The sequence below is a fragment of the Gastrolobium bilobum genome, unplaced genomic scaffold (assembly GCF_033153095.1).
Source record: "Gastrolobium bilobum isolate Gb01-03AN ecotype WA unplaced genomic scaffold, APGP_CSIRO_Gbil_v1 utg10104, whole genome shotgun sequence".
Taxonomy (NCBI): Eukaryota; Viridiplantae; Streptophyta; class Magnoliopsida; order Fabales; family Fabaceae; genus Gastrolobium; species Gastrolobium bilobum.
The window spans coordinates 180,783-203,851 of NW_026897721.1; the positions used below are offsets into that span (position 1 = coordinate 180,783).

General features: G+C 31.8%; 2 protein-coding genes across 3 annotated transcripts; both read left to right on the forward strand.

Annotated features, from left to right (window-relative positions):
- Positions 1 to 7,026: 7,026 nt before the first annotated feature.
- LOC133309607 (vacuolar protein sorting-associated protein 52 A-like) lies at positions 7,027 to 17,393 on the forward strand. Its single transcript, XM_061510409.1, has 20 exons — positions 7,027 to 7,053; positions 7,144 to 7,238; positions 7,395 to 7,452; positions 7,543 to 7,638; positions 7,810 to 7,911; positions 8,411 to 8,494; positions 8,831 to 8,911; positions 10,180 to 10,323; positions 10,436 to 10,527; positions 11,338 to 11,419; positions 12,071 to 12,253; positions 12,692 to 12,807; positions 12,918 to 12,976; positions 14,085 to 14,185; positions 14,873 to 14,923; positions 15,737 to 15,916; positions 15,995 to 16,129; positions 16,363 to 16,437; positions 16,906 to 16,963; positions 17,053 to 17,393. The coding sequence occupies exons 1-20, from the start codon at positions 7,027 to 7,029 to the stop codon at positions 17,355 to 17,357; spliced, it is 2,124 nt and encodes a 707-aa protein (XP_061366393.1). The 3' UTR covers positions 17,358 to 17,393.
- A 2,092-nt stretch (positions 17,394 to 19,485) lies between these two features.
- LOC133309605 (uncharacterized) lies at positions 19,486 to 23,069 on the forward strand. 2 transcript variants are annotated; one of them, XR_009751349.1, is made up of 6 exons: positions 19,486 to 19,585; positions 19,674 to 19,746; positions 19,827 to 19,875; positions 19,959 to 20,082; positions 21,229 to 21,373; positions 22,723 to 23,069. XR_009751349.1 is itself a non-coding variant. In XM_061510407.1 (5 exons), the coding sequence occupies exons 1-5, from the start codon at positions 19,565 to 19,567 to the stop codon at positions 21,313 to 21,315; spliced, it is 354 nt and encodes a 117-aa protein (XP_061366391.1). In that variant the 5' UTR covers positions 19,486 to 19,564; the 3' UTR covers positions 21,316 to 21,736. The 2 variants fall into 2 exon arrangements, 1 of the variants encoding a protein (XP_061366391.1); XM_061510407.1 differs by lacking the exon at positions 22,723 to 23,069 and having other exon boundaries at positions 21,229 to 21,736.

Genomic DNA, 23,069 nt, shown 5'->3' on the forward strand with positions numbered 1-23,069 from the left:
TAGGAAACAGCAGAGCGAAAGAAAAGGGTTTTGTTTATATTTGCTGTCTGACCGATGCTCTGTTCAAATCAAAATCAATAGAAATTCAAAATGCTCTTCATTCTATTACTTGCTATACACCACCACCACCACGCCTTTTTTCAAAACGACGCCATGACCTAAATAATATTGTCGTCTATTTGAAAGGACAAAAAACAATCATAACTTGGTCAACTGGCCCAGTCCGAGCCCAAGCCTCAGCCAGAATATGACTTTGGATGGACTTAGTCTTTATTCAAAAAGTGGCCCAACTCAAACCATTTAGGAAGAGTTTGATATGGGAGAAATTTTTTATTATCGAACAAAAAAATATTTCCCGAAATATGGTGGAAAATATTTTTTCTCAAGTAAGTTAGGAAAATGTGTTTGGTAGGTAAAAATATTTTCGAAAAAGTTGAGTTATTTTGATTGTGAAATATTGATGGGAAAGTGTACTTAAATTATGAAATTACTCATTATTCAATTATTTTAAAATATTGAATCACATCATTAAACGTAAGTTTTTTTTTTTTTTTGATAACACATTAAACGTAAGTTTTAGCACTTCATAACCATGTTTAACATTCTCAAAAAAAAAAAATTCACTCTTTCTTCTTCATAAATGGCATTCCTTCCTCAACCTCAAGAAGGTGCCGAAGAAGACACCAACGTCGACGTTCACACAACCCGTGGCACACCCATTCGGTACCTCCAGCTCGATCACCTCTACTCTGCCACCACACCCATTCGCTTTTTGCTCTCTTTGTGGAATATGGAAAATTCATTGACCTGCTTTAATTTTTGTGAGTTTTTTCTGAAGTGTTATTTGTTTGGACTCAAGAAACATAAACTTCGTGAAGTTGAACATTGCTTAAATGTTTAGCTCCGTGATTTTTTTATTTTATTTTTTTGGGTTTATGATTTCTGTGTGGTTGGAAGGAGAAAATCTTATGTGAATGTTAAATGTCACTTATAATTTCTGAAGAGAAAATCTCACTTGTGGAAATGGAAAATTCTGTGTATCTACCTTTATTTTTTGTGGGTTTTCCAACATGTATTGTTTGTTTAGATTATACTGAAGAAACGAAGACGAAGAACAAAATGCATATCGATGTAGTGTTTTTATCTTTATGTGTTGTAAGATTTTTTTATAAATGGGTCTTAGATATGATTGTACGAGGACAATTGTGTCTCGAAATTTGGTTATTGGAATCTGAGTATGTGGGGAAAAAAACCTATGGGATGGGTTGATAAAGTCTTTAGCGATTGTGTAGTTAAAAAAAAAAAGATGGGGAAAAAAATTTGCTGAAAATATTTTCCCTTTACCCGTACTAAACACGGGGAAAATATTTTCCCCCACCCATTTTCCTAGCTAACCCATACCAAACACCCCTGTAGCTTTATGTGTTTTATTGAGGGGAGAGGTTATATTTGTCACTCACTAAGTTTATCATCTTTTACTATTTCTTTTGTAATCGTGGGATGAAATCAAATGAATGAATATCATTTGATGCAAAAAAAAATTATCTCTTTTGACTTCCTCCACTTTTCGTCTCTACTTACTCTTTCCATCATGTTTTGTTGATCACTATACAACAATTATTAATAAGGTAATAAGAGATGATAAATTTAGTTACTGATAAGTATAATCATTCCCAATAAAAAATGTTAAAATTTTGAAAGCCCCACAGTTTTACCCTAGCCCCTATAATTGTGAGATTTTTTATCCATGCAAATTTTTTATTTTTGTGGATTTTTTTTCCCTAACCTACATGGGTTAAGACCTTATAATAAAATGGACTAATCTATTTTGACAGTTCTAGTTGTGCAAGTTACTAAATAACATATTGTTGTCATTGTATTTTTTTTCTTAAGATTGGGTGTATCTTCCTTAGAGATTGTGACTGGTTTATAAAAACCATACTTATGTAGATATAACTAGATAGAAAAATTATAAAATTTATACATAGCTAAATTAAAAATGAAGGGTTATACTTGTAATTTGTTTTATTTACAACTCTCATAACATCAATTATGTATTTTGAGGAGTACAAATACCTTCCTAGAATACATAGTTAAAGTTATAAGAATAGTAAAAAAAAATTGTAAGTATAATCTACCTCAAATCAAAATAATGTTCTAATTTTTGATTGGATCATTTTTATTTTAATATTTGTCGTTATTTTCTTCAATTTTTGTCTCTTGCTTATGCAAGTTCTACGTATCTTTGTGTCTTCACTGAATTTGGGAAAAAGAAAAGGAAAACGAGCTACAAAGTTTTGGTAATGACAACATTATACAGTCATACCATTGAGAGAATTAAATTTAAAATTGTAACAATTTGATTGAGAGGAATCAAGCTACGCCACGTGGATAAAAAAAACCCGGACATCAGCTAAGTTTTGTTGTTTAGCGACATTTTTATCCAATGCTGTTAAAAAAGTGCATTAATTTAAGGGGTCTATTTTTTTTTTAGATATTACAGATAATCGAATCGCACACTTAATACACACTAAACATAAGGGGTCTATTTATCTTGTATGAGATAATTATTTATGCAAAATAGATATAAAATAATGAGGTCGATCATTAAAAAAAAATAATACGAAATATTTCCCATGATTTATTTATTTTTTAATACGAAATATAACTAAGATGCATTTTCCTCTCAGATGAAAACAAATTAATACGGCTAAGCTATTTTAAACTTAAATAAATTCTTACCGCAAAATACAGTTATTATACTCATTGAAACATGACATAGTGAATTCATTCATATAGTTAATATTTCGGTGCAAATAGAATAACTTGATCCAGTGATGAGAGGGTTGGGATAATTTGTATTAAGTCGTGTGTTTAATTTTTACTATTGTGTCAAAAAAACAAATGACGAGATTTAGTATGACATGTAAGTTAATGATAAATGTTTTCTATATATGCAGCTTTTTTTAATAGAACAAAATGAATGATTTTCAAGGATGGATTCATTTCACGGTTGAAACTCCAAGTTTGTAATATTGTGTTTCTTTATCTTGTAATATAAAGGAACTAAAGAAATTTGCTTTTTATATACATAAAAAAAGGGGATGTTATATATTGCGATGCTTCAAGACTCAATCTCACAAGAAACACTTGTGGACTTTTATTTCAAACAACACATAACCATAACATGGCACAACATAAATACATATCAAATATATATAATATAGATATCCAAGACAGGACATAACAAAGCAGCTAGGGTGTGATCAACCCATGAAATTTATTTAGCTATTTGGTATCACTTTAACACAAAGTTATATCTATAACACATAGGCTTTGTCACTGATTATGGAATATTTGGGCCATTACTTGGACTTTAAACTTTTGGACTACCATTGTAAGTTTGGGTGGTTTTGTGATCTTTGCGCCCCCAACAAAGCCCAGGAAATAACAAACAAAAACCCGGAGGAGTATTACTTGGCGGGGTAGGAGAAATTGGCGGGGGGAAAAATGGCAAAGGTGGGAACGTAAAAGTTTGGGGTTTGTACACGTGACCTTCTTTCTCTGGGAGACCTCTCCCTGCAGCCTCAGTACCATTCAAAATTGCCATAACTATGAGAACTAAAAGCAACGAAGTAGTTTTTGTTTTCTCCATAGTAAATGAGTTACTCTTAACTTGTTTTTCTTTGTTTTGTATGAAAAGAATTGGCTCCAATTTATAGAACAAGAAGTCATAGGGATTGTAACATTTAATTATTGAAACGGGAATTGAATTAATTGCCCTTTCCGTGACGAAATTGATTTTAGGAAAATTAAGGTTTTAAATGTTAAGGGGCACGTTTCCTTATGATGTTGTTGTTTAAGGTTTTAAATCGAAATTAAGTTCATTGATTGCATAACTGGCAAATGAATTAATTTGTTCATGATCTGTTTTATTTGTGAATTAGTGAGATATTGTTAAGGTGTCGTTTTCTGAATATAGAGTCAATGGGCTATTCAACCAAACTTCGAAATTTTTGACTTCTGGCGGTGGATGAAAGACCTAATCTTTATTGAGAAGAAAATAGTTGGAAAGTATAAAAGACGGGGGAAGCTATATTTATTGAGGAGAAGATGTACTTATCATAAAAAATATTTATCATATTCACCATTCATCTAATCATTGTTAATTTTCGTCAATTTAACGGTTATAATTTATTAAAAATTAATTAATTAGTACAACCTAATAATTTCCAATAAAATATAATCGTTAGATTGACGGAAATCAATGTGATTAAGTTGGTTGGAAGGGTGACAAATATTGTTGGTAGTAAGTATATCCTTCTCCTATTTATTATCCTTTTTTCTTATTATCAACTTTGTTATAGTTTGATCAAAATCAAATCAACAGTCTTTACTTATGTTGTTTTGTAATCGTTGATTTAATTTTAATTTAATAATAATAAAGTTAATAATAAGAGATAGTAACTTAGTAAGTATAACATATCCCTTTATTGAGATGACCATAAATAAGTTTATTTTCTCTTTGATAGAATATTATGCTTACTTTTTTTCATATTTATTTTACCTACTCATTTTCAACATCGTAAGATCATAATCTCAAGAGGAGAAAGAAACAGTGAATGTTAGTTGATATTTTAATCCAATAATATTGAAAATGAGTAAATAGGATAGACATAAAAAAGTAGACATAATATTTTATCTCGTCTTTTATATACTTATTCTGAAACTTGTATATTTTATTTATGTATTATAAATTTCAATTCTACTATAAATATAATTTTTTATATCTTTTATCTCCTATGTTTTAAAAATTATTCATTTTCACCTCTATTATTTTTTATACATTCCAACGTCATGTCGGAATCAAATTAAAAATTATATTTGACTCTTTTTTTTTTTCAAGATAGGTTCAGTTCAAACTTGACCCTTTATAGGTTGAAGATAAAATTGAGTTTGAACGTGGGAAGGAGGCAAATTTTAAAAATATCTTAAAACAACTCGTGAATTGATAAGAAATTAAGAATTCAAGATAAAATTTTGTTTATTGATAAGTAAATTAGATTTAAATTTTGACATGTTTAACTTATTTATTCGTGAGTTAGTTAATTAATCAATATATATATATATAAATGGTCATATTTTAACAACAATAATAATATGATGTAATTTAACATTTGTTTTCAATTTTTGTATATAAATTATGGGTTCACTTTTCTATAGTCAATGTAGATAATATATCTACATTGAGTCCAAAATGACGTCGTTTTGAGGCAAAAATTAAGGTATTTTTGTAATTATAATTTATTTTAGAGTTATAATAATATTTTTATTATAATATTTTGATTTTTCAACCCAAAACGATGTCGTTTTAAAAGCGAATGTAGATAACTTATCTACATTCACTGTAGAAACATTAAACTCATAAATTATTTTTTACTAAATAAATGTAAGCAAATATACCTAAATGATCAATTTACACATCTGTAATAATTACAAGTCTTACATCATTTATTAGTTATTGATTTATCTAATGGTTCTAATTTATCAGTCATATAAAAATGAGAATAATAATTAAAAATAGGGTTTAATGTTTACCAAAAAAAAAAGTTTAATATGTCTCCAACACACATGTGAGTGAGTGAGACCTTATGAACAGGACGGAGCCCGAAAATAAACTCAGCTAGTGCAAAAAATTCAATCTGTGCTAAGGGTATATCATTTTTTAAAACTCAACCAGTGTTAAGCTACTGTCAAGGCACCAGCTGGTTACCAAATGGCTCCGCCATTGCTTATGAAAAAGAGAGAAAAATAAAAAAAATAAAATTCATTCACTTTTATAAGTCGGCAGTAGGCAAAATTATTTTCTACTTACTTAAGAAACATTAATCTCTTAAAATCAAATAAACTTTTTTTTACATTAATATAAGCTAAATTTCTCTCATAAGTTTTTAAAAAATAAATAAAAAATCTCTCATAAGCTATAAATTTGAATTAACTCGCTAAACTTTAAAACTTATAAACTTGATTACCCCTCATTAAAATTGACAATTTGCAAAGTAAAAACAAACTATAAATGTTTTGTTTGGAGGGGGGACAAATTATTTTTTTAGGAAATAATTAAAGAAAAATAGAGCTATGATATGAATTTGTTGAAATAGTAAACATATTTACGGATCACAACATTGTCACAAGAATATAATTTTTTCCCCATTATGTTGCATTGATTTGTTATAAGGAAGAAGTAATTTCTACTCCTTGAGTGTCACGCTATGATATTATCTTGCACATATAAATGGCGGATTGCTCATTTTCGTGAATGGATGAGAAATACTATGAGTATGAATTTCATGAGAGACCATTATTATTTGATAATGCTTCTGCTGTGTCACCAATGCAACAACATCATACACGTAATGATGAAGTTGGCAAAATTCGGGGATGCCTCCCTCAAATGACATTTCGATTTGTGTCATATCCTGAACTTAAAATAAGCTGAACCCGGATGTCCATTTTAGTCCCTAGCAAATAAAAAGGTCTATCGTAATCCTTAAGAAATTCAAAATGTATTTATTTAGTTGAAATCGTGATACCTCACAAATTCAAAAAAGACTCATATTAGTCTCTTAAAGGATTAAATTGGGTTCATTTTGAATTTTTTAAGGACCACGGACTTTTTTATTTATTAGGGACTAAAACGGGTAGCGTGAACTTTGATGAGGACCAAAAATGATATTTAAATCATTCCATGGAGGGAAATAAAATAAAATTTCATTAATTATTATTACTATTATTATTCAAATTATTATTTAGAATATGACAGAATAAAATGAATAAAAATAGAATTACATTAGTTACTCTTGGTTGCTAATCCGGATCTCATCTCGGCAAAGAGTAACTGTGATGCGTCTCTCAAATTTTAGTGTGCATTTGATGTTGATGATCCTGAAGCTGCGATTATTCTAATCACAGTAATTGGTTGAGACTTATTACATATACTTCACATTCTCTTCAAACAAAGCGACGATGGCTGATGTTGCCGGAACCACAGTGGTACGATCCATCACTGTCTCTTACTTTCTTTCTTTTTTTAAATTATTATCTGCATTTTTTTTTTCTTTTGGTAATTTCGCTGTTGCGCAGAGCCCCTCTATTGGCGAAACCAATGACGCGCAAAAGAATGTGTTCGATTTGGGAGCATTTGTTGAGCACCTAACGTTGGAAGAGGATCCAAGCAGGTCTTCACTTTCTTTCTACTACTCTGCCTTTCAAATTTAAGATTTATTTTATGTTTATTACCTTTCGATTTGGTTTGTCCACTTTTGAGCTTGCACTTTAGATAAAAAATGGTGTTACTACTAGTTTCATATGTTTCGTTTAGCTTAATTTTGCAGTGATGAAATATCGCTGGAAGGACTACAACAGGAACTGGAAGAATGTAAGAACAACGAAGTAAGTTATTTTGCCATTATTGTGTTGAAAACTCTGTTATTGAAATGGATCACCATATATTATGTTGTTGTGTTGCTTTGTTTTGTTTAGGTAGTTGCAAATATACTATCTAAAGGTACTAAACTTAGGGATTATACAAAGGGAGTTGAGAACGATTTGCGCAAAGTTGAATTGGATTCAATTCAGGTTTGTGGTCAATTTTCTGAAATTTTTATTGGCCATTCCGTTTTATTTTGATTTTCTTGGTATGGTGATTAGTATGAATATCTAATCAAAGTGTGGTTGTGGTGGTAATCATCTTTTGCTTTTGCTTTTCTTTGTTTGTTGATTAGTTTTCTAGTGTTCCTATTATTGCAGGATTATATTAAAGAAAGTGATAATCTGGTGTCTCTTCATGACCAAATTCATGATTGTGATTGTATCTTGTCAGAGATGGAAACTCTTCTAAGTGGATTTCAGGTATTTTGGCGCTTTGAGGCATATGCTTTGTTTTGAGATAAGCTATTTTTGTAATTCATTAATTGAAATCTTGATTATTTATATAATTACAAAAATACATATATAAAGCAGAGATGATATTTTAGAAATATTCTAGGAAAATATGCAACTAGCAAGCGGAAACCTTGGTGTTGTAGCACTAGTGCCACACTGGAAGTTTTTAAAGTAAATTTTATCGTAAAGCTTGAATTTGACTCGTCAATTTTTTTTATTTTTTATTTTTGTGTTTTTTATGAAAACTTCTCCCTATGAAAATTATTATATTGACTCTGTAATGCTGAAGTAATTACTTACCTGCTGTCGAGATCTTTAATAGTCATATATCAAAAGAGATGTTACAATTATAGTAATATATTAAATAATATTAAGGACTTACTCAAAATTTTCGAGTACAGTTTTTCTTGTTTTAAAGTCAATATTGAATATTAAATCATGAAATCTTTCTTATATATTTTATCAGGCTGAAATTGGTTCCATTAGTTCAGACATAAAGATTCTCCAGGAGAAGTCTATGGATATGGGTTCGAGACTTAAGAATCGCAAGGTATGAAAGTTTATTTAAACTAAAAAAATTTTCAAAGGTGTTTACAAATTGTAGCACCCTTTGGCCTTAGCTTAATAGTAATACAACAAAAGCAAAATGACCAGTATTATAGAACATACTGTCATTTTTGTTCTGGTAAGCAAACTTCACCTACAGGCTGTTTACACTTTAACAATTGTTTTTTTATTTTTTATTTTTAATGAGCAAAAACTTTGGTTCAATATCACATACTCATTCTGCATGCTTCTCTCTCCTCCTGCCACCTCAAATAAGTTAGGTTTTTCTTTCGTTTCCCATTTCTACTTGTATTATGATTGGTCTTGTTTCATCCAACAGGTGGCTGAATCCAAATTGGCTAAGTTTGTAGAAGACATAATAGTCTCTCCAAGGATGGTGGACATTCTTGTGGATGGAGAGGTATTTAGGCTTTTTCTGTGATCTTCTTCTCCAGTAATATTGCATAAGTTACTTTTGGTGGTATGCAAAATACATTTATTCTTTTCCAATTGTAAACTATTATTGCATTTATCTCTTACATCTCTTTCAGTTTTCATGACTTCAAAGACAACAGTCTGATTGAGGATGTCTTAAATGTTTCATTAGTGGCTTTGGTTCTTCTCATCATTGGTCACTTCTTGTCTATGATGTTATAGTCTCAAGATCTTTATTAGTTTTGATTATTCTATTGATCTTTTCGGGAAAGTGGGTGAGCCTGGAGTATTGGTAAAGCTATTCTTTTGTGACTGAAAAGTCACAGGTTCAAATCCGGGAAACAATCTCTTTGCAATTATGCAAGAGTAAGGTTGTGTACAAGGATTGCCCTCATCCCACCCTCACTGGTCGGGATTTAATGGGGAGTTTTATTGATCTTTTTGGGAAACTTGTAGCTTGATTGGCTTTATTAGTTTTGACATATCTAGACATTGGTAGCTATGTTAACATATAAAAAATGTATAATGATTCGTTTGGATTTGAGAATAGGGCCTAGATTGACAGTTCATTACTTCCGATCAGATGCATCTTCTAGGTCTTTTTTGACATTTTGGCCTAAAGTCAATTTGTTTTAATCATCTAGGTCTATGTTTTGAATTTCATTTAGGTCATCCAGTACTTAATGTGTATGCTGCTCGGTATATATTACATGTTACTATTATATTCTGGTGAGGCTTTAAGGAAGGTTTATGGCAGAAAGAGGAGGAAGCATGGGGCTGGACCGAATGGGCCAAGTCAGGTGGAGCCAGAAGCAGGCCTAGTCGGAAAGGACTCATCCAAGCAGTCCAAAGCAGGCCCAGATGCAGGAGATTCAGCTAAGCTTGGAAGCATAGCAGAATTGCTCGGTACAATAGAAGTGGGGGGAGCGGAGTTAGTTACAGGAGAGAGAGAGAGAGGGGGGACATAATGAATTGGAAAAGAATAATGGTTACAGGAAGGGAAAGGGGACGGGGGGAATGATCATGCCTGTATTAACTTGTTTAGGGAATTGGTGGGAAGGAGGTACTGTGGGAGTCCTCTGGTTATCTTTTTCATTGTAATTCCAAGGTTATATCAGCCAAAGTAGTAGTGTTTTCGTTGATTAGTACCTGTAAGGAGCTTGTCTCCATCTTGACTTTCTTCAATTCCAGTTCAATCTATAGAGGTTCCATCATTTTCCCTTTTAATTAGACTTGTACTCTTTGGATTTTCAGGTCAATGAGGAATATATGAAAACTCTTGAGGTTCTCAGTAAGAAACTTAAGTTTGTAGAAGTGGATCCAATGGTTAAATTTTCAAAAGCTCTAAAAGATGTTCAACCTGAGCTCGAGAAGCTCCGGCAGAAAGTAGTTTCAAAGGTTAGTAACACCTAAAATAATAATTATATTAATTTTCTTGTAGATTTTTCTTTTTATTTGGAAGACCATTTAATAGGTTAAAAATATGTTTATCATGGCTATCCATCTGCAGGTGTTTGACTTTATTGTTCAGAAACTCTATGCACTGAGAAAACCCAAAACTAATATCCAAATACTTCAACAAAGTGTCCTTTTAAAGTACAAGTGAGTTTTTCTTATTGTTTTTTGGAGGATTGCAATTCGCTATGTTGGTCACTTGTGATAAGTGATAATATAATTTTCCATTCTGAAACTCATGTGCTGGGATTCTGTATTTTATGGGTTTTATTGCCATTTGAATGGAATGCTTTTATTCTTTGTATTAGCTTTTAATATCCTGAATTTATTATTTGATAAGTGAACATTTCTTTTGCTCCAAAATCTATAGACAACATTTGCTCATGTCTTTTATTTGGATGAAATGAAACTCGTTGTTAGTTTTTTCATTTCGCTGAATGGCTATTGCATTTTATGCTATGAAGCTGCTTTGCCTTCATTAGCTACTCTTTCTTAGTGCTGTTTTGAAATTCCAATTTATAATTTCTACTAGCTAAAATTGTATCTACTTGATAACATGTGCAAACTTTGATTTAAAATGTCTCTCTCTTGAGCATTATATTGTGTTCTAACAAATCTCTTTATTCTTATGTTGTCGACTGATTATTTTGGTTAAATTTGTTTGTGTTTCAGTCTTGCATGCTCGGTGGTAGCTAAATTATTAGAACTTGTGATTATAAACAGAACTGTTGATCTAGCAGAATATAATTACTAGTTACTAAATATTCAATTAAATATTTTGGTTGCCATCATTTGCATATTTTTATTTAGCCTGCCAACAAGAGCAGGAAATGAAATATACCAATCTCAATCTATGCTTCCCTGCTTTGGCCACCTTTAAATTATGGAATCATTGTGGTCGTTGTTGTGAGCTTTTGGTTCTGTATAAATATAACAAATGGAAGTGTAAAAGTGTAGGTATGTTGTTACCTTCCTCAAGGAGCATAGCAAGGAAATATATAATGAAGTTCGTGCAGCGTACATTGATACAATAAACAAGGTGACTGTTATAATTAGAATCTTGAATCAATATTGCTATTTGGATTAGAAAAGGTTTGGTTTATCGTAATGTAAATTATATTTGTTTATATTCTTGCTTGTAAGCATCTTTTTCAAAGTATAATGAACTTTACATCAACATTGTGGTTCGTATGTCATTTGGAGAATCTTTTTTGTTTGACAAGTTTACTATTCTAAAACCTAGGCCGCCTATAAACTGGGAACCTGTTGACATAAAGCTTGTTTTGTACGATTAATGATGGTACCTAAACATAGGTTCAATATTGAAGGAAGCCCGCACCAAAAATACATAATATATATTTTTTAAATGGAATTTAAAGTGAGATATGAATATGATAGCATTGGAGACTTTAGGTATTTCTGTTTTGGCCTGACACACATATAACTGCTGCATGGAAGGTGCCACTGGTTCTATGTTGATCATCAAGTGTCTCTGATGCTATGCCTGGTTAGTCTATTGCTAACCTTCATAAATTCATAGTTCTAAATCGTCAATACACATAAAAGACTTTGTTTTGGGTTGTTCTATGAGCTGAAATTTGCATGCATGTAGATTAGGATATTTTTAGATAGAAACAGTGAATTTGAAGATATTTTCAAGAAGTACTCTAATACTGCTGTATTTTTGCAGGTTCTTAGTGCTCATTTCCGTGCTTATATACAAGCATTGGAGAAACTACAGATGGATATAGCAACATCTAATGATTTAATTGGTGTAGAGACAAGAAGCAGTGGTCTATTTATAAGAGCCAGGGAACCACTGAAGAATCGATCTGCAGTATTTGCTCTTGGGGATAGGATTAATATATTGAAGGTATAACTCTGTCTAGAAAAGGGGAAATCCATGCAAATGATTCTCTATCTGACTACTAATTAATTGGCCTAGAAACCAATCATTTGTTTATTTAATTAAATCATATTATAATTTATGTCAATAGTTTTCTTCAAGAAGTGAAGGTCAGTTAAAACAAGGATAACGATTGTTCGAAGAGATAGAAACATGTTTTTGTGGCAGGTTATGTTTCAGGCTTTAGGGACCTGTTACTGATTTTATAAAATGATGATGATTAATTATATTTACTTTGATTCAATGAATAAATAAAGTCATTCTAGATATCATGTGTTATTCCTTTGTTGTAATGTCATATTTTTAACTGGAATTGAACTATCATTAGTTGATTCTGCACAGATTTTACATTTTTGGATAACTGCGTTAGATTTGAAAGTAAATTAAATGTTACACTGGTAACAGGGAATTGATGAGCCTGCATTGATTCCTCATATAGCTGAAGCCAACTCCATTAAATATCCATATGAGGTCCTGTTCAGGAGCTTGCACAAGCTGCTTATGGATACTGCTACTTCAGAGTACTCTACAGTTCATGATGCCTCTTCATATTGTCATATAAAATGCTAATGTGCATAAATTCCCTATTGATATTCGTTTTGATTTTAACATTATTTTCTTTCATCTACAGATATAATTTCTGTGAAGATTTCTTTGGAGAAGCATCAATGTTCTATGAACTTTTTTCAGGTATCTGTGATGGAGTTTCATGATTATTTTGAGGAGTCTTTTCACTTAAAATTTAAACAGATAACAAACAGGAGGGGGGCTTCTAGCATTGAAAACATGGAAATGGTAGCCAAATTACGTGTTGGGGCTTTTATTAAAACTGAACAATTTAGCATTGAAAATTTTAGCTGAGTTTTTTTATGGATGAAAAATTAAGCACTGAATTCGTCATGTTTGATAAAAAATTAATTGAGTGCTGAAAATGAATTAAAGGACACTGTTAGAATTTAATAAAATAAGGCTATGCTAACAAAAATATTTGTCATTTAATTATTTAGAGATCATACCATACCACAAGTCACACTGTTTAAGTATCTCGGATCTTCGAACAAAGTGATGGAGAAATAAAGAGAGGTGTAAATCATAGGATTCAAGCTGAGTGGATGATATGGAGAAATGCTTCAGGTAAAATTTGTGATAGAAAGTTGCCTTTTAAGCTAAAAGGAAAATATTACCTCACAACCACAAAACCAATGATTCTTTATGGTACTGAAAGTTGGGTGATAAAGGGCCAACAAAAGCATAAGATAAGGGTTACAAAGATGAGAATGTTGTGTTGCATAAGTGGTCATATGAGAAAAATAAGATCGGGAATGAATGTATTAGAACAAAGTTTGAGCAGCATCTAATGAGGGAAAATGGTAGAATTGTGCCTAAGATGGTTAGGACATATGAGACCAAGACCAATAGGAGCCCTAATTAGAAGAATTGATTAGACAGAGGATAGCCTAATAATTAGAGTTAGATGTAGAAGTAGACCTAGCACGAACTTTAAGTGCAACCATTAAAAATGATTTAGAATTAAATGACCTGTCGGAACAACTGTTTATGGACAGAACACGGTGGTGTTATTTGATTCATGTGGCTAACCCCACCCAATTGGAAAAGTTTTAGCTTCTTGTTGTAATTGTAATGATTTGAATAACAAAAGGATTGCTTTTAAATTCAATTTGGTATGTATTAACTAACACCACCAGATTACATAATTGTTGAATATTTTCATTTTTTTATCTCGGATTTGAGTTTTCAAACAGGCCCCCCCTTAGTATTTACTCTTTTTTATTGTCAGGTCCATTTGGTGTCATTGATGAGCACTTTAATTCAATACTTCCAAATTGTTATGATGCTATAAGCCTCATGCTTATGATTCTCATAATACACCAGCATCAGGTAATGTTCCAATTTGTAAGGCTCTAATTTCGATCTTCAGAAAAGAAGGGCAACATATCAAAGCAAACACCATAGTGATGCTAATTACACAATTCTAGCCTAAGTAGGTGTAATCTCAAGGGCTGATTCTTAACAATTATAACATTTTTGGTACGGATAAGAGTTGTAATTCATGGGGTAAAAGGGTCTGGAAAGTATATTCTGTAGAAAGAAAAATCAGAGTTCGTTAGAAGTCAAGTATCGTTTATTCTGAATACTCATTTTCATATCCTCCAACAGACCAATCCCTATATATACAACCTAACACCCAAAATAACTACTCTGACCAAACGATACTGACTTCTAACTAACTATGTTTTTTCTTTCCACGCGAATATACTTTCCAGACCCTTTTACCCCCTGAATTACAATTCTTCTCCGTAACATTTTTTTTTTTTCAATTTTTTTTCCCAAGGATCTGAATGATCCATGCAACATCGTGAAAATATTGATGAATCTCTGGTCTTATACTTTTGCAATACATAATGCATATGTATATTGAGCAAACAGCAGAATAAATTGCAATTATAATTTAAAGAATTTTCATTTGTATATCTCTGCTGCATCTCTCAGCTAGTGTACCTAGTGCATTTAGAGATGGTTCACTTTTAAAATTAACTTGTAACAGACGTACTTTTTTCATTTCAGATCATCATATCTCGGAGGCGGATTCCATGCTTGGATTCTTATTTTGACAAGGTTAGTTTACTATGCTATCTATATATACTCATTTAGACGAAATAATTCCTTTCTTGAGTGTGCTTATACTGGGAAACCATATAGTTAGCTGATTGGACTTGGATGTTCAGAGTAGATTTAGTACATGCATTGGGTGATGTGTCTAGCTCCATTTTTACTCAGTTGAAAAATTCTCGTTAAAATAATAACATAGGGAAAAGAGGAAAAGGGAAAAGTGATTGACGTTGGGTGATGACAGGAAAACTCAAGTCTGACCAGATTTTCCCCTTGTTATCAGTGAGATCATGTACATTGACACTTTTCATATAATATATAGAATGTCTCCTAACCCTTTCTTTGCACATTTGAAAGAATGACTGAATTTGGTTGATGACAGGAAATCTAGAGTCTGACAAGTTTCTCCAACTTCATTTTCTGATGTATAATGCTGATCACAATTTATATAATATATAGCTAATTTATGTGATTTTTTATTTGGCAAATGTTGTGAAGCAGAGTATCGAGCATGCTCATTTTACGCTTGTCTGAGTCTATGCATCCCCCCCCCCCCCCCCCCCCCCCCCCTCCTTCCTCTCCTTCACCTTCCTTCATAGTCTGTGGTCTTTATTACCTCTTTTATTTATGTACACATTCTTGGTTCTCTTATAACCCTCTCACTTGCTACTTGCTCATAGTTGAAATTCATCTTTGGATTTATATGGACCTGCTATATTGATGGCTTTTAGGGATAATGCCAGTAAGATAATGTACTTGTATATCATATATAGTTTACTACTGTTGATCCTTGATGAGGCTAATTCTTAATTTGGGCAGGTCAATATTTCCCTATGGCCTCGGTTTAAAATGGTATTTGACATGCACCTCAACAGCCTGTTAAACGCAAATGTGAAGACATTATGGGAGGATGATGTTCATCCTCACTATGTCATAAGGCGTTATGCAGAGTTTACTGCTTCGCTTATCCACTTAAACGTTGAGTGTGGAGATGGCCAGGTCAGTATGATAAAAATGAGAGTCATCCAGTTTTCTTTCGTAAATTTCTAATATAATCTATCTTGTGATTAATTGCAGCTTGATTTGAATTTAGAACGACTTAGAATGGCTGTTGATGACGTACTTATCAAGCTTGCGAAGAACTTCCTGAAACCAAAATTACAAACAATGTTTCTTATAAACAATTACGATATGACAATTACTGTTCTGAAGGTAGGAATCTGTAAAATAACTCTAAATTTCAAGTACAGCTATATCTGCATCAATTGAAATGTCAAGGGTGAGACAAGAAAATAACTTTGGACCATGGACAAGACAGCTTTAAATTTGAATGGGGAAACATAATAGGATTTCCCTTAATTAAACGGCAATGTAATTTCCATAAACAGATAGGTTGCTCCCTTTGACTTTTGGCCACTGAAATTTTCCCACTTGCTTGATTCCAGGAAGCAGGTCCTGAAGGTGGGAAAATTATTATGCACTTCGAGGAACTGCTGAAGAGAAATACAACATTATTTGTGGTAACTGCAATCATTTCTTGTATATCTAGTTTCAATGTAAGGATAAGTTTGTGTTTGATAGTTTCAGGAAGGAATTAGTGCATCAATTTTTTTCTGTTGCTCTCTTCACATTCATGTTTCTTTTGCCATGTGATGTTCACATCTAAGACCCACCTTCTTTTAGAAATTGTAGTGTTTTAAGTCCTAATCTAAAGATAATGACTTTCAAATAAGACAAGCTAGCTGAGTGGCTCCTCCGTCCAATACATGCGGACAACTCAATATATTACTTGTGAGAAAAAGTAAGAACCATTTACGCAGGTAAAACTTTAGAAATCATGACTCTGATCTCCTCCGACTTGGGGAAAGATCATTGAGTTTCATATGGGAGAAACGGGGGTATCTATAGATTAAACAAGGCAATTAAATATAACTTTCCCTCTTGTTCTCATTTATGGTTGTCCTTACGGTTCTCTTCTTTCCTTGCAGGAAGAACTGCTTCAAGAGCATTTCAATGATTTAATCATGTTTGTAAGGGCCAAAGCCTGTAAGTATCATAAAAATGAGACTATGGTAAAATATTGTCTGTGTTCTATATTCTGAAAAATATGGGCTTGATTGCATGTAATTTATCAGCCGAGGACCCAACATCGAGTCCGGATAAGCCTATAACTGTGGCCGAAGTTGAGCCACTAGTAAAGGATTTTGCGAGTAGGTGGAAGGCTGCAATAGAGCTGATGCACAAAGATGTCATCACTTCTTTCAGCAACTTCTTGTGTGGCATGGAGATCTTAAGGGCTGCGTTGACTCAATTGTTACTTTATTATACGAGACTCTCGGATTGCATTAAGAGGATCCCTGGTGGGTCTGCATTGAACAAGGATCTTGTTTCCATATCTTCAATCATGTATGAAATTAGGAAATACTCGAGGACTTTCTAATTTATTGAGGATGCCACTGTTATATACTGGATCTGATTCACAATCAATGATATTCGATTTATATTATTGTTAAAAAAACATGTCCTCATTTGGATCCCGAAAATGAAAGATAGTTTTGCTTCTTTCGGGACTCCCTAATAGGTGCTCTCTTTGGTGCAACCTATTTCAGAATTACAAAAATATAGAAGTAAAAAAGACCCTAGGCATAGATGGTAGTGTGTTTCGTGAATGCTGCTTTCATACACCATTGTCGAAGAATGGCGAACTCTTCAGTTGTAGCAGGTGGGTGCAATAATAATAAGGGATATATTTTTCTTATGTTGTAGGAAAAGAATTACCTCATGTTGTAGAAATAAAAGTATAAGTGGGACCCACATGTAAGAGGAGAGAGAAAAAAAAAGTGGTGGGACCCAAACCCTTTTTGTGTGTGTAGGAAAGATGTTTATCTCATGTAAAATGAGATAAACATAACCCTAATAATAAATAGTGAAATCCATGAATTCAGAGAATGTGTATCAATGTGTGACAATATTACTCTGCCTTTCTCACACTTAAAAAACTCTCATTCTGGTATTTTTTTTTCTTTCTTTCTTAGCATTCCAGTGGTCAAAATAGTAATGCAAAAGCATTTGCTTGATTTTGATATGTTGTAAACTTGTAATCCTATTGCAATTAGCCATCTTATAATTTTTGAGAAAAGAACACCGTAAATAAAGTATAAATTTTCTTTTGGCATATTAGATGGAAGAAATAAAGAGGAAAAAATAAACAACAAACTAGTGGCGTGGTAAGGAGAATGATAATATGAAAGTTGTTTATATATTAAAGGGTTATCTTGATGGCCTGATGGGTCACAATTTGAATTTATAATACGAGAAAAATGTTTATTCTTTTAAATGATATAATTTATATCCTTTCACTCTCACAAAGAGGTGGGACCTACACATTTATATTTTTTTGTCCACTCTCTCTTTATCTATCTCTTTCTCTCACTTAAAATGACACATACACACTTTTCCCTTATAATATTCACCTAAATTATTATTATTACTATTTTTCAGCCTAAATTTTTTTAAAAATTTGGGGTGGAAGTGAATCCTTATTTGGTTGACAGAAAATCATTTTCTTTTGCCGCTGATGTTTTGGTTCTTCCTGGTGTTTTGGGGAAATGTTATTCTCTGCATTATTTTATTCTATTTTTAAACTTTGTTATTCTTGAATTTTAAGTGTTAGTATGTATTTGGAGTGATTTATTTTAGGAAAAAGTATAAGGATAAAATATTATGTGCATTTTATGGTGAGAAAAACTTATCCCACTATGAAGATTTGGTGGGAGAATTGGAGGTTATTAATGAAAAAAATTTAATTTAAACATTAAGTAAAACACTATCATAAAATAACATATTTTTTTCTTTATTTTATAGAAACCTAGTATTAGATACCTATTTTTTTTTATATTTACTTTACCTACTTCTCTTTATATTATTAGATTACAATATTAATTTTTTTGTCTTTTTCTCTTTGTTGGTTGAGACTCTAATCTAATGACATGGAGAGAACTAGGTTCATATACATGAAAAAAATAGACATAATATCATATTTTTATTTTATATATAAAATAAAGGAAAATAATTATTTCATGTTGTATGAGATAATTATCTCATGCAACAGAGACAAAATAGTGGAGTTCACTATTTTTTTTTCTTTTTTTTTGAAAAAATAGTGGACCCCACTATCTTGTCTCTGTTGCATAAAATAATTATCTCATGCAACATGAGATTAATAGATCCCTAAAATAAATTAGTTAAAATTTTATTAAAATTAAAAAAATTCCTCTTAATGAATCAAAATCAAACATGCACTTAAATATTATTCTTCTTAGTTCTTTTTTTCTTCTTTTAGTCAAGTAGAAGGGGATAGAGCTAACGGAATAGAAAAGTGGTGTGGGACTAAATATTAAAAAACACTAAATGAAAAAAATATAAAGCTTTAGTAGCAAAAACAACCTAAAGCTAAAATAAAAAACAGGTGTTTACCAAAAAAAAAAAAAAAAACGGTAAATAAAGGCAATCAAGGAAGGTAGATATATGATAGAATAAAATAAAAAATTAAAAGATTAGTTGCCTTGCAGAGACAGATCACCAGACAGACACATATCGGAAACAAAGCAAAGCAAAGAACAGAAACAGAGGTGCGAAGAAGAACAGATGATGATGCGATACAAAGAGGTTATAACTTCTAGTCTCTCTTTCTTTAGTTCATGAATCTGATTGTCCCTCACATATTACAATTTATTTATTTTATTTGAATGTGTAGGAAAAAGAAGCCAAAAAGGAAGCTTTTAGAAAATATCTGGAATCAAGTGGAGCTGTGGACGCTCTCACCAAAGGTATCGCATTTGCTTTATCCTTCTATGCTATTAATTCCTTAATTAATGAATGAATCAAAGTTTGTTTGTTGGTGTTGTAGTTTTTGTTGCTTTATACGAGCAAAACGACAAGCCTTCTTCTGCACTTGAGTATGTTCTGTTCAATTCATATTATTTTACTTGTGATGCGACCATGTGTAACGTGTCACAGACAAGCTTCTTTCTTTTCGCAGGTTCATTCAACAGAAATTAAGCTGTCCCTCCATCTCAGAATATGAAAAATTGCAAGCTGAATTCTCTGATCTACAAATTAAATATAATGAGCTTTTCACAGCGCACCAGAATACCTGCAAAGAGGTTCTTTATTATTATTTGTTGTTGAAATTGAAATTCTTCGGAGTTTATAAAAATAATATTTATCATGATGAAATTATTATGGGTGTTGTATCTGCTAACTATAAGTTAATTCTGATCATATTTTGCTGGGGTTGTAAAAGCTGGGATATTGGGATTCAAGATGGAAGGGACTGTGATAAAAGTGGGATCTTTGATTACCAACAAGAATATGGACTTGTAATGTTGGCTGTGATGGCTTAATGTCTTGTGTGGTTAGGGAACTCGGCTATGTTTAAGGGCATTAGAAGTTAATGAGGGAAAGAAAGATAGGGGGAAATGGGATTAAGAAAGATCTATGAACCGTGAAGTTGAGCTTCGCAGTTAACTTTACTTGCATAGAAAGGAAAGAGATTGGGGACTTAACAGTTCTGTGATCACAAAACCTTTCCACTTTTCATGAAACCTTGACTTGTAAGGGTAGAGATGAGGGAAATTCTTATACGCACTTTTACCTTTCTATTTTTGCCACGAGGCCTTGATTTTCTATATATAAAATTTATTATTCATGGAAGTCTTTAGATACAAGTGGATCAACTACTATGATGGAGAGTATAGCTTGCACTAGTATTAGATGATCCTCCCGGTATAATATATATGGGGTCAGGATTATTTTACATTGGTTTAAGTTTCACTCTCAGTCTTGATCGTTGATGTTATTTATATCCAACTGTTCTGATTTATTAGATATTTGAACTGTTGGATGCAAGCAAATCAATGACTAAGATTTAGTGTAAGATTTTTTATTCTTATACCAATATAAAAATAAGCTGCCTCATATATATATATATATATATATATATATATATATATATATATTACATGCTGGAAAGTTGACATTTATAAGGATTTGAGAAATATGGTAGGTTAATCATTGTGGGTTCCCATATATACCACTGAAATGAATGCAAATGATTCTCCAAAATCTTGCCTGTCTTTGGATATATTCTTAAAATATGTGAACTTTCTAATTGGTTATTTGGTAATTCTGGTCCGTGGTATCTGCAATTCAAATGTTCATTGATTCTGTTGAGTTAGTCGTTTTTTTATTTTTCCTGGTTGACTGATCTTAGGGTTTATCAAATCACTATTTCCTATACTGCTTGACAGTTAGAAGAAATGAAAAGCTCACATGCCTTGGCAATGGCATCTACCAATGAAGCAATTGACAGTGAATCTCCTAAAGATGGTCTCTAAAGCTTCTGCGTCAAAACATACAATTCTTGGGATTCTGGGGTTCCATGCAGCCATGCAGGTGTATTTAACCTGGTTTGCAATTTTTCTGATGCTTTCCTTTTCTTGTTTCTTCTTTTTGGGCGATGACTCTTAATTGATTTTGGTTTATTCATTTTCTTGTCTGTGCTGGGTTATGTTGTAACTTGTAATTTCACAACAAACCAAATTCCACTTTTTTATTAATTAAATGGGGACGGTGATAATCGAACCTGAGACATGAGGCTTTGATATCATGTAAAGAACCATTTTAACCTAAAATTTAAGCTGTTAGGTGAAGGTTAATTAATGATTTATATATTTCTCTAACATTTTTCAACTAGAAAAAAAAAGGTGAAATCAATTGATATTTTAGCTAATTGAAAGCAAGGTTGGGTAGTCCCACAGGCCACAGTCCTCATCTAAATATCTGTTAGTTTTATTATTTATAAAGTTTATTATATTAATTGATTTTCACTCGTTAACCACTTATTCTAAATTTTTTTTTTTTAATTTTATGTGAACTGATAGATTAATTTCAAATAAAATTAATTTAGATCCACACCAAAAAAAAAAAAATTAATTTAGATATCCTTACATCAATGTTAAAAGAGTTGCTACTGCCTCCGTTCTTGCGATTATCGATAATTGTTGCTATTTAGGCGATACCATTCCATTCAAAAGGTCCTTTTTATATAAACTAAGGGGAAGAATTAGTTTACAAATTTCTACAAATTACACTATCTTTTTTCGGGTGTTCTGGGAGAAGATAATATAGTTTGTAAAAAAAAAAATTGTAAATATAATCTGTTCCATAAACTAATATTATTAATATTTAATATTGGCGTTTTCAAATTATGAAGTTAATATTTGTGTGACGGTTAGCTTCAAAGCATGGACACGGCGTTTGAAAAAAAATTTGCATGTCGGACATGTGTCCGACACGGACACACTCTGACACGTTCGGACACGCGGTCAACTTTTTCAGAAACGCGGACAACGTTCAGATACGTTTTTTTTTTTTAATCTTAATTTTATTTTGTTAACTAAATATAAAAGAAAATTTATAAATTAATTTTTGCCTGTTATGAAATTTGATATGAAAATTTAACAAAGTACGAAAAATTATTTATATTTATATTTATGTTATGAAATTTAAATATTTGATTGGTTATATGACTTATTATGGATTCTTATATGTATTACATATAAATTATAGGCTAAAATACAACTTACCCCCTTAAACTTTGGTCATATTTCAAATTATCACCTTATACTTTTAATTGTTTCAATTAACCCCTCATAGTTTATGATGATAACAAATTAACATTTCTGTTAAAATTTTGTCTAACGATGTTATTTTTATTATTTTATTTTTTAACAATTGAACAGATTCTCAAGGAAGCACCCCTTCTCGGGAACAAAATCTCAGGGAATGACAATTGCTGAATTTTCATCATGATCCAATATCCCGCTCCCAATCAAGGGGTGGTCCTCCTCTCCCTCCAGCAAGAAGGCAATGGAATAGAAAACCATACAATAAAGGATGCCAAGTAATTTAGACAATTAAAACAATCATACCAGAGAATAATCTAGAAGAGTTTCTTATCAGATCCACTGCTGGATTCGAGTTTATAACATCAATACACCCCTTCAATTAAGTCTTGTTGCTTGTGCAGCTAACGTTGTCGAACACAGATGCAGAGGTTTCAGTGACAGAGAGCATAAGGAAGCCAAGT